The sequence below is a fragment of the Armigeres subalbatus genome, chromosome 1 (assembly GCF_024139115.2).
Source record: "Armigeres subalbatus isolate Guangzhou_Male chromosome 1, GZ_Asu_2, whole genome shotgun sequence".
NCBI classification, from domain to species: domain Eukaryota; kingdom Metazoa; phylum Arthropoda; class Insecta; order Diptera; family Culicidae; genus Armigeres; species Armigeres subalbatus.
Window position 1 is genome coordinate 134,316,195 of NC_085139.1, and position 18,911 is coordinate 134,335,105.

The following is an 18,911-nucleotide window of genomic DNA, read 5'->3' on the forward strand; positions in this document are numbered from 1 at the left end:
ACCTAAGGTTTGAAATTTTTCACTGGAGTAAATCCAAGATAGGCTAACAGAAGTTACCTGCCGTTTACCTACTTGCACCCTCCACACATTAATGCGCTGTTAGCATCGAGGGTCGAGATGAGTGCAATAAACCCAATGGTGAGTTTCTTTATGGTTCGATGTAGTTTCAACAAGCCATATTGAAAAGTCAACAAAACTCCAATGCCTACAGCAGTCCAATTTTCTATTATCCCAGTTACATCCCGAAGATGTAACAAAAACCATTTAAACAAACTGATCCCAAACCGCTTATGCAAAGAACCCTGAAAAAGATTAAGCTGATGACATTTTCGTTGCAGAAGGATCAAAAAGGTAAATAAACAAATATTTCCCCACCAAAATTAAACTTTTGTATGCAAGAAATACGTCCTCCTCAATAGAACACTCGTCCAACGTCAATCCACATCGCCAAGCCTTCCCGCATCCCTAAAGAAATACGACGAAAAAAGGATTTTCCTTATATCAATTGAGCCGCAAATACCAGTCTGGTGGTTATCCGGAGCTTTTCGTGCCTATATTGCTTTTTCTTGAAATACCGAATATGTTGGTTTGTATCGCCTGGTTTGAGGCAGTCAGGGTTGGCTCATCGCAATGTTTTTTACTTTCCAATCGAATATAAATAAAAATCGCCAATTTCCTAGACCAGCACCGCCAAGTCCACTTCTAAAGTTTCGAATGGCACAGATCTTTACTATAATCTATAATCGACATGTTTGTGATAAAAAAATGCGCTGATTAAGCCAAAATTGTCCATTTTGCGAATGTTATTAATATAGGAGCATGTTAATAATAACTCCACAAATACCTTATTGTATAGCATGCAAATAAACGCAACATTTAATTAAATTTGCTGTTATTCTAAATCAAAATAAATTCAAACTACGCTAGCTTGTAAAATTCGATTCAACCCTGTAAGTGCGTTGACGTTGATGGCATCAGTCAATTTCCAGTCAAATAAATTTTTCATTTGGCTACCTTTGTAATGGGAGCATCTTCATATTTCTGTTTGAATGAAATCAGTTTGGCAAAAAGCTACTGTTAGACGTACAGAATAGAGAACCGTTTTCAACGCATTCGGAGTTAAAAGTTTTCCGGTTTTTTAACGTATTACTGGTTCTTATAAATTGCCGCCTTAATTTATTCAAGCATTCCCCCCCAACATAACACCTCCACCCGTCTGTTTGTATTATAGCTTGCTAGGTGGGGTAGAAAAGTTTTCAGTTTTTCTTATGTTTCCAGGTTTGGAAGTGATTTCGAGTAAGAAATCAAGCCTTTCTCACAAGGAGCGGAAGTAGGTAAGGTAGAAAAAAGCCTCAGTTGCTCTCTGTGTGGTGTTTCGTGGATTTCACACCATTTTTCACGTCCACGGCTTTTTTATGCTTGCGATATACGACAGAGTGCTGAGCGCAAGCCACTTGTTGGTAGGAAAACGAATGGAACTGATGATAGCGAGACATGAATCATGTCAGTTTGTTTTTTTTCTGGTTGTGCAGTAGGTATGTACATTGTACATTAGAATGACACAGTTTTATGATAGCAAACATTTGGAAGATAGTTTTTAATGAGTATCCCAAAATAAAATGACATTGATTTTGATGCTAGGAGCATTTTATGATATTACAAATTAGACATGAAATTTCATATGGATAAATATTTTGAATATTTGAGTGAACAAATTATTTAAATTAATTAAATTTAAAGAGTCCGCGTCAAAACGACCTTCAAAATAAATATTCGGTTGCTTTGTGCGGGTGAGTGAATTAATCAGCAAGTTGAGGTCTAGTTCACTTCCGAACGTGCTTCGTCCAGCATGTAGAAAGATCATGTGATCTCCGGAATAAATATTTGATATGATTCATGCGGGTGAGTAAATTAATTAGCAAGTGAGTTCGTGTTTTTGTGAAGTGTGCAGAACCATCGCACGCATTCGAAATAATTTGTTCTGCTTTGTGCCGCCGGTAAAAACAATATAAGGTGCGCGTTTGGTCGTATTTGGCATTAGGGGCCGTCCAGAAACCACGTGGTCATATTTTTGAAGATTTTTAACCCCCCCTCCCCCCATGTGGCTTATCGTGGTCATTTGGCAGACCCCCCCTCCCCCGCCATAAGACCACGTGTTTTTTTCAAAAACCAAAAAATTTAAAAAAAACTTATATAACTAAAACATATGGTTAACCCGATCAATTTTGAAGATGAACAAAAACAGAAATTTCAACTGATTCAAAATCAAACTAAACCCAGCATGGAAATTATAAATTTTTATGAATTCTAACATTTTGATGATGTTATCATGTTGTAATCTGTATCAGGTATTAGGATATCTAGAACTCGCACACCTTCGATGCATAAGGATACGAAAAATGTGGACTCATGAATATGTTATAAAAATTTCTAATGGCTTAGGAACTTTCCAAATTATCCCTGTATTATTTACTTTTTTGGCCTTGAATGCTAGTTCTCATTTTCTAGCTACAGTCTTCGCTATCTTTGGGTTTTTTTGGTATTCTCGAATTTATTGTAGCATTTTGCTATTTAACCCTTTCAGGACGATTTTATTAACATGGATTAAACGTACATATTTAGGGTTTTCCACTCGATCTTGCCAAAACTAGTATTGTAAGTACTGAAAAGTCGTATTTTTTTTCGGGTGTCATAGGCCAAACTGCTCTGAAGTACATATCCTTGAAAGTATCAAAAATCATGCCAAGAAACAAAATGTCCTAAATTGAGAATATATTCACAAATATTGATGTAATCATGAGACATGATATTACGGAGTTTTGAAACGACCCGATCAACCAAGTTCTGAACGATGTATCCGTACATCGCTAAGCATCCAAGCAGGTCCATTGAGCCGATGCGATTTCATTTATTACTTTCACAACCTACAATAGACCTTCCATGAGTCGATGTTCTAAGATACAATATCGTCTGAAGTAGAAACCCTGCTTAAAAAATTATAAAAATTTTCCATAACAATTAGGAAATTTCCAATAAAGAAATCATGGTCCTATGAACAATAAAAAATATTAATTTTTCTACAAACAATGCAAAATTTCCATAAACAATTAAGGATTTTCCACAAAACAAAAGTAAATTATCACTTTGAAAACCAAAAATTGCAATTATGTATGAAAAAAAATTTCCATAAAGAAATCGAAATGTTTCACGGAAAAAAATACAATCATTCCATAAATAAATCAGTATTAGCAATAAATAGTTACAAAATTTTCCACAAAATAAATATTTTTTTTTACCAAAAATTAAAACCTTTCCACGAAAAAATCAATAAAGAGCATTAAAAAAAGGATATTTTCCATGAAAGAATATAAAATAATATATAAATTGAGCATTTTTCAGTGGATAACCTCTTCTTTGGAAGCGTTTGAAGTTCATGGAAAATGTTATCAATTTGATTGCTTTTTAGTATTTTCTCAATGTAAATTTTCTTATTTTTGCGGATCCCAAAACGAATCGATTAGGGAAAAATCTTGCATATCGGTCAACCCGATCGCGAGTTAAATCGTCAGGAAGGAAATCTCAACTCATTTTTATTATAAAGATATTTTGTGGAAAAAATATTTTGTGGAAAAGAATATTTTTTCTGAAAACATTTGTAATTGTTTATTGCTAATATTGATTTATTCATGAACATTTTGTTATTTTTTTCATGGAACATTTTGATTTCTGTGTGGAAAATTATTATTTTATAATTGCAATTTTTGCTTTTACAAGTGTTAATTTATTATTGTTTTGTGGAAAATTTTCAAAAGTTTACTGTTTTGCATAGAAATTTTATATCTATTTAATACTCATGTCCTGATTTCTTTATTGTAAATTTATTTTATTATGTAAAATTTCTACTTTTTGCCTTTCTCGTATACAAAGTATACGTAAAGGCTATATGTTCGCTCCAAAAACAAACTTTTTATAGGAGACTCGGAGACCCATAGTGTTATATACCGATCGACTCAGTTCGACGAATCGATGTCTGTGTGTGTGTATGTGTGTGTGTATGTGTGTGCGTGTGTATGTGTGTGTGTGTGTATGTGTGTGTATGTGCGCAAAAAGTCTAGCCCACTTTTCAGGTACTTACCCTAAACCAATTTGCTCGCAACAAGTTGCATTCAACGCAGAATCCTGTCCCATTGTTTCCTATTGAAAATTGGCCGGATCGGACTATGGGCTCAGAAGCTATGGTCAAAATACTTTTTTTTAGACAACAACGAGTGGAAAAGTCTAGCCCATTTTTTAGGCACTTACCCTTAACCGATTTGCTCGCAACAAGTTGCATTCGACGCATAATCTTGTCCCATTGTTACCTATCAAAAATTGGCCAGATCGGACTTTGGGCTCAGAAGTTATGGTCAAAATACTTTTTTTTAGACAACAACGAGTGGAAAAGTCTAGCCCATTTTTCAAGCACTTACCCTGAACCGATTTACTCGCAACAAGTTGCATTCGACGCATAATCTTATCCCATTGTTGCCTATCGAAAATTGGCCGGATCGGACTATGGGCTCAGAAGTTATGGTCAAAATACTTTTTTTTAGACAACAACGAGTGGAAAAGTCTAGCCCATTTTTTAGGCACTTACCCTGAACCGATTTACTCGCAACAAGTTGCATTCGACGCATAATCTTGTCCCATTGTTTCCTATAGAAAATTGGCCGGATCGGACTATGGGCTCAGAAGTTATGGTCAAAATACTTTTTTTTAGGCAACAACGAGTGGAAAAGTCTAGCCCTTTTTTCAGGCACTTACCCTTAAGTTAAGGGCCTTAACCGATTTACTCGCAACAAGTTGCATTCGACGCAAAATCCTATCCCATTGTTTCCTATTGAAAAATGGCCAGATCGAACTATGGGCTCGGTAGATATGCCCAAAATATTTTTTTTCATACCAAAAGTGCGTAGAAATTACTCACTCGAAAAAAACGAGAAAGGCACCATCACCGCTAGGTGGATTAATCTGGGTTTTTCTTTATTAAATAGATTTTCAGTCCAGAGCTGGTTCATCTCTCAAACCCAGTGCTTCTAGAGCCCTATAAAAAAGTTTGCGAAGAAACCTCATTGTCATTGTGCAACTTGATGTTGACTCAATTTTGGGTACCTTGTCTCTTGGATATCATGTTAATGGAAATTAGGATCATATGCTTATTGCATCGGATTAGGTATATACCGATGATGAAGACATTGCTGATAGATATCGTGGGCTGAACTCGAGAACGTTTTGGATTACCTTGAGCATCTCGTATTCCTGAATATTAATCACTGGCTTAACGTTCAGGATGACCCATCTTATCTAAGTATTCAGAATGATGAAACAATGTGGTTTACGATTCAAACATTTCAACTTCATTTGCATGCTCTTAGAATCGAAATCTTCCCAAGGTCTCGGATATCTGAGTTTCCAGGGTCAGTCAAATTTGAGCTCCCATATTTTTCTGTAAAGCCAATATCTAGATGAACAATTTTGCTGAAGAAAATGGTGGCCTAGCTCTCTTTTGTGATTTTATAGACAATCTAAAAAGCTGGGCCTATATGACCCATCCGTCTTGAAAGGGTTGAGATTTGTTTTGGAAATGAATTTCAATCGTTATTATAACACTATTATTTAACCTAGGCTTCCTAAGCCTAAATTATTGCCTACATTTGTTGTTGGTTTAATTTTATATTCCAAGAACTTTTGAATTTTCAAGAATAATTATTCTGGAGTTGCAAGGGAACCCTTCAGAATATTGACAAGAAATTCTTCGGAGTCTCAACGGAAAAACTTTAGAATTTCAACGACATTTTTTTCCGAAATTATGTGGAAGAGTTCCGAAAAATGTTCGGTAGAAATTTTAAAGAACTAGAAGAATCCGTAGAAGGATCCGAAATGCATATTCACGTTGAAAATTCTAATAAACATCAAATTCCGAAGAATTCCCAGTATAAATTAGAAAAAACTTCCAGCTGACTTTTTTTTACAGAATCTCTAAAATTTATTTTCAAAATCCTGGGCATCATTAATGAATCTACAATAGTAATATAGGGGGGGGGGGGGGTGATCATTCTGCAGAATCAAATTTAAGACCGTCACGAAAATTGGTCAGGAAGTATGTACTAATAACTCATCCGATTTTGATGATTCTTTTGTCAATCGATCAACAAACTGTTTAAGATTTTGCACAATCATTAGAAACAATTAAATAAAGGCGCTAAACTATTAAAAATTGAATACCGTCAGGAACTGTTGAAAACTTGTTCTACACAGTTCATTGCCTACATTTCGTAAAAACATGAACTCTCATTGTACATTTTGTAAAAACAGGAACAATTTTCAAAATTGTAGTTGCAGTCCGCTGATGCAAAAGTGTCGGCGGCGTGATGCCAAAAACCATCTGCGGCGGAGGCGTGCGAAATTTTTTAAAATTATTTTTCCATTTTTCCTTTCCAAATTTTGTTTGTGGAAATTGAGACTGGATCGCAACCTGTTTTTTCGTTATTTTTTTTATGGAAATAGGATCAAAGGCTAAAATGGTCCAATAACGTAGATATGCATCGGCGTTGCGCCCGACGCTGCGTTACCGGTTTTTCCCGATGCACACCTACGTCTTTTTAACGCTGAGTTGAAAAGACGCTACGTGGCCGTCATCTCGCTTTGCGTTTAATGATTAAATCATTAAATTTTAATGCTTTGTATTTTTTAAACCGCTATTGTTATTCACCAAAAGTTTTTCGTGTAAAAAAAAACCACGTGGTTCGAGAGCAACACCCCCCTCCCCTCATGTGGCTTATCGTGGTCATTTTCCAAACCCCCCCTCCCCCCATATATGACCACGTGGTTTCTGGACGGCCCCTTAGCACGCCGGTTCGATCGGAAGGAACGTGAGAAGAATATTTTAAATGCACATAATTATATCCCATCCCATAGATCGCATCACTTACCGAAGTGAATCCAGATAAATTATAATTTGTAACTACAACACTACCCTATCCCAAGACAATCGTGGAGAAGTAGAGGTATACTTGGTCTTTAGTATAAACGAGAGTCGGACTAACAATCCTTTCCTTCCTATATGACCGTAAGGACGATTTCTAGTCAATCACGGAGTAGCAACTACGAATTGTACGGTCATAATGGTCATGCTCACAAAGATAAATATTTTGAATAATCTGTCTAACACCACTTCTAGGTGACAGAAAAAAAAAACAAATCGATTTGCGGTCATTTTAATGGTAAAAAGTACGACACAATAGAAATATAGATAATGGAATCTATACTTGAGCGAAAGCATGGTTGGGTACGTTTTTCCGACAGAGTACCAGGCAAATATGACTTCACATCCCTTAAAATTTCTGTTGAAGTTGTGATGCAATACTTGTATGGAGATACGTTTGACAGTTCTTTTGGAGTCAAAGGATTTATCTCCGCTCAACTATACTATTCTGCTAACTTTAATTATAAAGGCTTAGATTAGCCGTTTTTTCCACACTGTTCGAAGATGGAGAGGTGTGGCCTCGAACCGTGTATTGTGGTGCCAAATTATTGATTCAATGTTATCTGTTAAGGTGTTAATTAAATTAATGAAATTGTATAATCAATCTTCTAAGCGTTATAACTGTTTGCCTTTCTCGTACAACAAAGTTGTAAATTAAAAGGCTACATCGAACTATGCGAATGTATGTCTGTCCATGAGCATGGGTGTGTGTATGTGTGTGCACAAAAGCTAAGAAAAACCTTAACCGATTCCCTCGCAACAAGTGTCATTCGACATCTTTGACCACTATTGAGTTTGATAACGATTGCTGTGAAAAGTTGTGAAGAACATGGTATCTTGACTGAATGGGAGTAAGGTAGTATCACTACTCGGTTGATTTTTTCAGACGTTCTAGCACCTTATAGTCCTGGCCGCCAAATAGTTGATTATGATTATGATTATGTAAAGTGTAAATTATTTATTTTTGAAGTTCTGAATATGCTTCTTCTTCTTCTTCTTATTGGCATTACATCCCTACACTGGGACAGAGCCACCTCGCAGTTTAGTGTTCATTTAGCACTTCCACAGTTATTAACTTCGAGGTTTCTAAGCCAGGTTACCATTTTTGCATTCGTATATCATAAGGCTCACACGATGATACTTTTATGCCCAGGGAAGTCGAGACAATTTCCAATCCGATAATTGTCTAGACCGGCACCAGGAATCGAACCCAACCACCCTCAGCATGGTCTTGCTTTGTAGCCGCGCGTCTAACCGCACGGCTAAGGAGAGCCCCTGAATATGCTTACGTCTCGTTAATAAAGACAATAATAGTAATATGCTTAATGAGCCTAATCTAAGGCTGCTGTCATCGTGGCGAACACATTCAAACAGCGGCTTTTAAGAACTCAATTGCAGTCATGAGGTGTTCAATGTGGATTTTCTGTACGGATTATTATTAAAGAATGAAAATGTGTGTTTTTCATTAGACGACATGACTTCTCTGCGGTTGTGTGTTTCAAATCATGCGCATTTCCCAAACATAAGGCAGCAAAACCAAAGCCAAAATGTCGTGGAAAATTATGCTTTACTGCTACTGACACCAACTCCAGCCACTTGATTATTTGCCGCTGAACCGTTATAGATACTCTTAGCTGTCAATTACTTAGTGACTGAGTAAAATTGCACTGCCGTTCCTTCTTTTCCACAGAAATTAGTCTCAATTTCCGCCAAAAGCAAGATTGCTACGTCCCGCTTCCGTCCCGCTTTTGACGGAAATTGAATCAAATTTCCGTTGGAATGAAAAAGACAGCAATACGAGCCATCCATGCGAAAAAAGTTTTGCAGCACCCCAGTTCGACGAGCGCTTGTGATTCTGCTACTAGCGGCAATTTTGTGCCGTCGCCAAGCGACGCTGTCCGACTACCACTTTCCACCATTTAGAATACACAGATAGAAAAATCCACTGAAATGTACGCTAAAAATCATGCACATAAATGGAACATCATTATTAGCGTAATTCCACACGGGATATAGCCTAAATGTATACAATATTTGACGAGAATTGTCAATATTGCATACAAGTTGTAAGCAATCTCGTTAGGAAGAGGACCATTTCAGCGTTGAATAGCGTAAATTTTTGCATGTCAAGTTTTACGCGCTGTTTATTTTTCATTATTATTTTCTGTGTAAATTTCAAACATTTCCACCAGTGAAAATTGTGAAAAATAAAAGAGCAGATTTTTTGCCAACTGTGTCCACTGACGTCGCTGGACCGCAACCGACGTCATTTTTGCAATCAATCCTTTCTTCTCATAAAATATTGGCCTGAAAAATAACTGATTTTCATTTAATAATGCGCATTTTCATGTCAAGTTTTACGCGCTGTTTATTTTCTATTATTGTTTTCTGTGCTATTTTTGAAAGTTGCTCAAGTGCGACTTCGCTTTCCTGTCGTTGTCCATTACGAATGTCTTCTTCTTATTGTCAATCGCAATGTCTGACATTAATTTCTTTTGTATACCTTCCTCTCCATCGCACAAAAACATGTTTGCTTGTCTCGCTACAAATAGTAATATACGAATTATTGTCATTACTTAAGCCTTCTAGGTTTTGTTTTCTTCACTACTGTATCATTATTTTCCCTTACCTTCACTAAACCGCAAGACTTTGTGAAAAAAATCAGGGTAACCAATTTTGGAAATCGATTGGCAAAATATGATTTCGGCTCCATAACATTTCACGGTATATGAACACCAAGCAAATGAACGTCTTGAAAGCATGTTCTTAAGAAATGGCATTCAAAATTGAATTTTACATATTTGTGTCTAATATAATACACAACAGTCTAATATAATACACAACTAGCTGTTATTCCGTGTCACTGTGGAAGATTGAGCGTATTCTCGAAACGATGTCTCTAATAAATGGTCCGAAGCGGAAAGATAAGAACAACGTGTAACACGTCTGTTGATACGGGAAGCAATTTAATCCTAATGGAGTTTTGCTTTTATATCTGTTAAATAGAACATCTCTTTTAGATTTAACGGATAAACATACAAGGGCTACTTAAATTCACGACTGCTGCTTAAATTCACAACTTGTAACCATATCAATAACAATCGAGAACAAATTGGAGCCCAAATTGTTTTTCCTGTGTCAGAAGTGCTTACGTATAGATAAATTTATAAAAGCATATTAATACTCTGATTCTTTAGCAAATACTCAAAATCCAAGTACTTGAATAAAGTTTATCTGAATGTCATTCACCCGAATAGCATGTACCCGAATGTAATTGTAACTTTAAGTTTTATACCGATTAAACACGTACTTTCAGGAAATGCCAATTACGGAAAAATAAATCCTATCAAAGAAGAAATTAGTTATTTTTCAGTATTTTTTAAACTCGCTGTTCTGGGAATTTAACATATTTTATTTATTTATTTTTTTTATAAATTAAATGAAAATAAATAAATAAATGAAAAAAAAAAATATTTTCAATATCCTTGCGATGGCAAGGAGAAGGGGCGGTAAGACTGCGCGGTTACAAAGCAAGACCATGCTGAGGGTGGCTGGGTTCGATTCCCGGTGCCGGTCTAGGCAATTTTCGGATTGGAAATTGTTTCGACTTCCCTGGGCATAAAAGTATCATCGTGCTTGTCGCATGATATACGAATGCAAAAATGGTAACCTGGCTTAGAAACCTCGCAGTTAATAACTGTGGAAGTGCTTAATGAACACTAAGCTGCGAGGCGGCTCTGTCCCAGTGTGGGGATGTAATGCCAATAAGAAGGCAAGGAGAAAGAGCCATGTTTGCTATTTTCACTAACTTGTGGCAAACACGCCTTATACCGGGAAAACGCGTTCATTTTAAGATTTCATTAGGGGAGACTGGGGAGTCTTGATCCCCTTTTCTGATTTCCGATGTAAAGCCTGACAACGGTAAATTTTGGACACTTAGACAATGTCCAATTGATTTGTAGCCATTTTGTCACTTAGGACAATAATGAAAACACGCTGAAAGAATCACATTAAGCGGAGAGATTTAGCAGTCATGTAAATTGATCTTTTCAATAGTTTGTGAAAATTTTGAAAAATCGCATTAGATGATGGGTGTCCGAAATTTAACGTGGACAGGCTTTATCACAGCCAAAAATAAATAAACATACGCGATTTCCACACAGACTCTGTAAGAAATATAGTATTTAACTTTACTGATATATGACAGTCCTTGAATTATTGTTGTTATTTATACACAATCGATTTTTTAAAGAAACATCATTGATACAAATAATTTCTTCTTGTTTCTGGTGAAAATTCGCACATTGGCACTTGGCACTTGGCACATTTGTTCCACATTTTGGTCATCTGAGTCGCGTCCCGAGCTGTTTTTTCCACTTTTTCCACTTTTCTTAAGCTTCCGCTTCATTACTGCCCAAAATGTCTCGATGGGCCGGTGCTGTGGGCAGTTGCGTGGATTTATGTTTTTATCGATGAAATCTTCGTTATTATCGCGGTACCACTGGATGACTTCCCAGCTGTAGTGGCAACTCGCCAAATCTTTCCAAAACTTCACGGAACATTGCCCCACAGTTGCATATCCCTTGCCAAAATCATCCGTTTTTTGCAAGTTTGTCCAAAAAGCAAAACTTAAACTTCGGAGGAACTACTTCTCGTGCCGTCACCATGTAGAATTTTCGGCTAGGAAGCTGTCCGAAATCCATTTTGACGTAGGTGCCATCGTCGATAAGCAGGATTATCAATGTGGGTGTGCAGACTTTTTTCTGTCGGTCACTTTCCGTGCCGCTGCAATACAATAAATGATTCCGGATTCTAAATGGACATAGCTTTAGCAAGTAGCAAGCAATACGAAGCAATATCATCCCTGTATGAAAAAAAAAACAAAGTAGAAGGAAGGAAGATAAAGAAAGAAGAAGGAAAACTGAAGAAGGAAAACGAAATAAGGAAAATTGAAGAAGGAAGAGGGAAAAAGGGAGAAAGGAGAGGAAAGAAGAAAGATGGAAGAAGAAAGAAGATAGAAGAAAGAAGGGAGAAGGAAAAAGGAAGATGGAAGAAGGAAGAAGGAAGAAGGAAGAACGAAGAATAAAGAAGGAGGGAGGAAGAATAAAGAAAGATGAAGGAAGAAAGAAGTAAAAAGAAGAAAGAAGAAAAAAAGAAGAAAGAAAAAAAAGGAGATAGAAGAAAGAAGAAAGGAGGAAGAAGAAAGAAGAAAGGGGAAAAAAGAAAAAAGAAAGGAGAAAGAGTAAAGAAGAAAGAAGAAAAAAAAGAAAAAAGAAAGAAAAAAGAAGAAAGAAGGAAGAAGAAAGAAGAAAGAAGAAAGAAGAAAGAAGGAAGAAGAAAGAAGAAAGAAGAAAGAAGAAAGAAGATAGAAGAAAGAAGGAAGAAGAAAGAAGAAAGAGGGAAGAAGAAATAAGAAAGAAGAAAGAAGAAAAAAGAAAGAAGAAATAAGAAAGAAGAATGAAGAAAAAAGGAAGAAGAAAGAACAAGATGAAAGAAAAAAGAAGAAAGAAGAAGACAGAAAGAAGAAAGAAAGAAATGAAAAGAAAGAAGAAAGAAGGAAGAAGAGAAAAGAAAGGAGAAAGGAGAAAGAAGAAAAAAGAAAGAAGAAAGAAGAAAAAAGAAAGAAGAAAGAAGAGAAAAGAAAGAAGAAAGAAGAAAGAACAAAGCAGAAATAAGAAAGAAGAAAGAAGAAAGAGGAATAAGCTGGAGGACAAAGGAAGAAGAAAGAAGGAAGAAGGAAGGGAAAGAAAGAAGTAAGAAGGAAGAGAAAGAAAGAAGAAGGGAGAAGAAAGAAGAAATAAGGGACAAAGAAGAAGGGAGAAGAAAGAAGGAAGAAGGCAAACATGATCATTTAAAGAAGGTGTGGCGGATGGACACAGAATATAAAGTTACTGTCATAAGACGGGTTTAGCACAATTCCATTTAATTCCACCACTTCGTATTACTTTTACATATATGTATTTCGACCTCAACTGTAAAGTCGTCTTCAGTGTCTCGTACTTGACTCGACTATTTTTTTTAACGTGTTCTAAATGCCATAGAAAGTCACAAAAACCATCCGATTTTAAAGAAGAGATCATTGTGAAATGTAGCTGTTTTTATAAATTTTGCGTCTGCACGTTGAAATGGTTCGGAATTCTTGTTTGTATTGGTAAAAACATCGGAAAATCTTGAGTGGTACATTGTCCGTCACAAACTTATGTAGAAGATAAAAAAACCACGGTTATAAAGCAATATAAAAATTAAGGGGTGCATATTGGTTCAAGACATGAACTTCTGCTTTAGTCTTTCAGTCCAACTTAGTTCCGTTCATTACAAGCATTTGATTGAGTCAGATGTCACGCTTAGAACAACTATCTTGAATTCGAGCCGAAAGATGACATTTTTCAAAGTATTAGTTAGTATTGATAATTTTCCGACTTTATATTTTAGGCGTTAATTTTGAGCAAATTAGCTGGGTAGTCCCGTCAAATCTCGCTTAACTTTTCAAAAGGACCTAAGTAACATTTTTTTCATGATTTAATTTGAATAGCGCAATCAACAGAAAAACATGAAAGCTTTTGATTGCAGTACTCAAATTAATTCATGAAAAAAAATGTTACTTAGGTCCTTTTGAAAAGTTAAGCGAGAAATATATCTGGTTGTATTTGTACAGTTTTAGTCGAACAGGAAAGACAAATAAAATAAAATAATTAATATTGAGCGTCTTAGGGGAAAATGTTACAAGGTTAAAATACTTCAAATTTCAATTTACTTCCGCTATATTCACTTATGTGTCATCAGATACGTATTTCGTTTTCTACTTGAAAACGATAACAAAACACTGAAGAAGTTTTCAAGTAGAAAACGAAATACGTATCTGATGATACATAAGTGAATATAGCGGAAGTAAATGGAAATTTGAAGTATTTTAACCTTGACAAATAAAATGTTATGAAAGTATAATAAATTATATCAAGTAATGAAGATCGAATCAAAAACATTCCAAACTTATTACAAAATAAAAAATAATTACAACTTATTTTGATTGTTTCGATTTCTTTCAGATTGCAGTACACATAAATCAATTTTGAATAGCACTACGCAACAAAAACTATAATGTCGATCTCAGAATTTCGCCAAAAAAAGCTGCTGTACGTGTTCAATGTTTTCTTTGGTAAGTATACTTATATCATGTAGGAAATATCATTAAATTATTTTTTCTACAATGAGTTGAAAATACAAAGATTTTGACAACATGTTCAAAATTTTTATGTTTTTTAATTTCACAATACTCTACATGTCTTCCTCTTTTGCGCAATATAAGATATTTAAAAATGAGACACTTCAGACATTTTATACTCAATGGATCTTTTCTGTAAAAATGTGTTTTGCTGAAGAAAATTTCGATTTAAATATGTACTTATCATAAATCTTCATTGGATTCTTTTTCGATAACTAGAAATTTGCCACCTAGCATTTATATTCACGAAGTACGACTAATATTCTTAACCATTTAGTATTTAGTCATCACTAGGCCACTCGTTTAGTTAGTACTAAAACGACGCATTATTTCTATTTCTTAGTTTAAGAAAACATCCGAAATCCGAGTTTGATTGGAAAGGATTTGAGTTTGTTGAAATCTTGACTGAAATAACAGTACACGCTGAAAGTCGCAATAATAATTTATCGCAAAACTTTCGATAACATTGACTAGATTAGCCGTCAGTTGGTACAGTGGTATCGTTTAATCTGGATTATTTTCATACATGTGAAGGTGTACATCGCTACTCTTCAATGAAGGAAGAAAAAGCAACATTTCCTATCATCCTGACTGACACAATGAACCGGTGACAAATGGTTCAATGGTTATCGGTCTACTCTACTAGGAAGCTTGTTCCTATCCGCTGACTGACGGAAGCTGGGGTGCTTTTGACTGTGTAGACACACTTGTTACAGCAGTACAAATGGAAAATCTACGGAAGTGGAACAGATGAGCATACCATTTGTCCTTCAATCTCGATGGGGTTGTGTCGTTGCAAAGGGAGGAAAGCAATAAATCAGAGCGTAAGTGATTTGTTGAATTTAATCCTCGTTGGGTCAGCTTTTGTCCCGGGAACAATGACGTGAAATGGTTGACCTTGCTCGATTATATCTGAATATTGATATAACAAGTGGGTAATTTGTTGGAATACTATCCATTATTCGATGATGATTGGCTCACATAAATTTCTCGAAGGTTTGGAAAGGTTCTAAATAGGATAATAAACAAATAATACTGAATTGTTATGAAGGATATGTAGTTGAAATTTATTTTCGTTTTACTTCCAGATGTGAACCAAAGTGGGGAAATAGATCAAAAGGATTTCGAGCTTGCAATAGAGGTAAATACTGTAACCAATTGAACGTGTGTAGTTTCCCCAAATATGTTTTCAGACATATTTCAAAATTTTGAACTGGAAACTTATTTCATACCCATTTGTCAAGAAACAACTAAGAATACTTCAGATTTAAAACGAATTTGCTCTTATGTTTTACAGAAAGTTTGCAAACTTCGTGGCTGGCCTGCTGGCAACCCTAAAAACGCTGAGACTCACGAAAACATGCTGAAAATTTGGGAAGGATTGCGATCAATGGCAGACAAAGATAACGATGGCCAGGTTAGTATTACATCAACTATATATTATATTGTTTCCGGATTTACAGCTAATGTTTGCATTTTATTGTGATCTGTACTGGCAATCCGTTATACGTACATGGATGTAAATGTTTGTTAAGCCATGCAATGAGTAAGAAAGTAACAACTTAGGTTTTCAGTTCGAAACTCCTGAGTGGCCTTGAAACTGCGAAGCCAATAGAGCAGTCTGTAATGGTGGTGGTCATTGTTTGGTACTTTCTCGATCTTTGCCTTAACATCTTTGATTTATAAATATCTTGTGTTCTGTTTTGATTCTAAATGTATCTGGAAACCCCATTTTGACTAGTTGGTTAAAAAATGGATAATAAATGGAAAATAAGGATCAACTTTCTACGTTCCATTTCCGGATCATGGTCGGGTGCTCACTTGGAAGATCTCATCAAACTCTATAGAACGACTATTCTCTCTGCGGTTTTAGAGTAGGGCTCTTTCTGCTTCCTCGCAGCAACTGAGTGCCATTTAATTAAATTTGAACGTTTTTTTTAATTTTATTTGCTAATTATCTAATACATGCATTCATCTCTTAGACTAGGTGTTCCGTGTTTTCTTAACACTATCATCCTTATTTGTAAGCATATGCGGTATTTCGAAAAAAATTCGTTTCAGGTGGTTCGAAACGAAATTCCGCGGAATTTCGCGGAATTTGAGCATGGCGAAATCTGATTTCTTGATTTCGTTTCGTTTCGTAAAATTACAAAAAAATCATTAGAAAAAACTAGCTTCTAACGAAATTTAACGGAATTTCGCGGAATTTTGAAACAAATTTAAACTTAAACCATACTTCATATTATCAAAAATTTTGGCTGCGCCGCTGAACAAAATCGTTAAGTTGTTTTCAAAACTTCAAGATATACATTTTTTCTATTAACGCCTACTACATAACCCCATTCTTAGTCGACAAATACGTATGTAGATATTTGTAGGGTAAACTGGGGTAATATGCACCCCCGGGGCAAAACGACCTTTTGGTATTTTTAGCGGTGTTCCAGAGATATTTCCAAAAATGTTTACTACTAGACTGGTAGTTCGAGATCCGAACTACATGCGCTGTAGTAAATACTCTCGAAAAACTGCCGAAAATGTACTCAAAAATGCCAAAGGGTCGTTTTGCCCCGGGGGTGCATATTACCCCAGTTTCCCCTACAATATGAATGCGGAATCGATCGTGTTGCTGATGGTCATGGGACGGCAGCTAGTCCGGGAGAACGCGAAGTGAAAAAAATCAACCTCGCGTAGCAAAAACGAACAGTGGGTAATGTCTGTGACATAACCGCTAAGTGGACGGAGGACTTGACTTGACCATGCCTTTAAGATACATAACATGTCCAAATTTCTCACATCAACTATTTTGGATAAATAATCGGCGTTGCATACCATTCCTTGGCGAAATCTTCTCATCAAACCGACACAGAAATCAAATCTACCTCGAACAAGAATCATCAAAAAAAATCAGGAAGTATCTGTCCGGTCACGAAATATTAGCCTCGACAGTGGCAACCTTCCCACTGAAGGACTGCCTGAAATAAACCACAAGTTGGCTCAGCAGGGGATGTAGACTGTATCTCAGCCCTTCCACTGAACAGCCCTCTAATCCGTGCGATAACGACTGAAGGAGAACATTATTTTTAACAACCTTGAAAAAGGCTGTTTGCTTCGGCTAAGTGCAAAAAGTAAGAAAACGATCTTTTCAAATAACCGCGAATTTCTAGTGATGGTATAAAAAAGACTGAATGCTCTGCGAGCGAATGCACTTTTCTTTTATACCTTATTTTGAATCTTCTCTGCTTCCCAATTGGTGGGCCAATCAGCTAGTGTCTTGTATCCCGCTTCTTTATCAGCCAAAGCGTCATCATCATCAACGCGTTCGAGAAGGGCTTCTTCTTTTGACGTAGGGCTTACGTCTCTCTTTACTATACCGGGTGTCATTTCAAAATATTCAAATCGACCGCGTTACGCTGTGTTGAAAGATTTTAAACGTTAATAGCGTTCGTCTCAGTGAACGAATTTCAGCGGTAAGCCTCTCAATCGACAGATTTCAAGTATGCCTTCCATGTCCATGCTTGATAAGACCCGAAAAACTTGTTTCAATAGGCATGAAACTGTTTTCAATGAAAAACATTGAGATCTAGGGAACCTATAAATATGGGTACCGCATAATTCTTGCATCATTCCATTACCACGTTCTGATTGGTGCAGACACCAGCGAATGAGCAGCCGCTGGGTCTGCCGAGAAGCCATAAAATAGCGCAACGCGATTTTTTCCTTTCATTCTGACCGGGACAAGCGAAGTAACCGCATCATCGATTGAACAGCACTCACACCTTTTAGCAGGGAATGAAGTCTGCACCGACCGCTTTTTCGGCTCGACACCATCGAAACTAACAGTGGATATTTTTTCTGATTTAATCGCGAAGTGGACGAAGGACTTCGCTTGACCATGCCTTTAAAGATTCATAAGATGTCCAAATCTGTCACATAATCTTATTTATATTGATAAAAAAAACATGTAGATAAACATTGTTTGATACTGACCGCACACAAAGCGAACGTGACTGAATGATCGTCCCATGTTACCAATTCTAAATCTAATCACCCGAAATCCCATGTCCGGGTGTTTCCTTCCTTCTACTACTAACAATGTTGTCTCAGAAAAGAACACGTACTTCCCACCTGAACTGCAATTCTAAGCTCGCTTGCCCGGCTTATTGGCCTGTATCTAGCGAAAAGTCCCGTTAGGAAATAGACGCCAGCAGCGAGCAACAATCGTAAAAAAGAAGAAGCCCTTCTCGAACGCATTGATGATGATGACGCTTTGGCTGACAAAGAAGCGGGATACAAGACACTAGCTGATTGGCCCACCAATTGGGAAGCAGAGAAGATTCAAAATAAGGTATAAAAGTAAAGTGCATTCGCTCGCAGAGCATTCAGTCTTTTTTTATACCATCACTAGAAATTCGCGGTTATTTGAAAAGATCGTTTTCTTACTTTTTGCACTTAGCCGAAGCAAACAGCCTTTTTCAAGGCTGTTAAAAATAATGTTCTCCTTCAGTCGTTATCGCACGGATTAGAGGGCTGTTCAGTGGAAGGGCTGAGATACAGTCTACATCCCCTGCTGAGCCAACTTGTGGTTTATTTCAGGCAGTCCTTCAGTGGGAAGGTTGCCACTGTCGAGGCTAATATTTCGTGACCGGACAGATACTTCCTGATTTT

The 18,911-nt window shown here is 36.5% G+C and overlaps 1 protein-coding gene across 10 annotated transcripts in view; it reads left to right on the forward strand.

The window, feature by feature from the left end:
* The window catches only part of LOC134205148 (calexcitin-1-like), a 120,376-nt gene that overhangs the window by 77,302 nt on the left and 24,163 nt on the right, over positions 1–18,911 (forward strand). For all 10 annotated transcript variants that reach the window (XM_062680108.1, XM_062680112.1, XM_062680109.1 and 7 more), the window contains exons 3-5: positions 14,071–14,180; positions 15,335–15,387; positions 15,544–15,663. In XM_062680108.1, coding sequence (XP_062536092.1) covers positions 14,123–14,180; positions 15,335–15,387; positions 15,544–15,663 — 231 coding nt within the window. In that variant the 5' untranslated portion in view covers positions 14,071–14,122. The remainder of the gene's footprint in view (positions 1–14,070; positions 14,181–15,334; positions 15,388–15,543; positions 15,664–18,911) is intronic.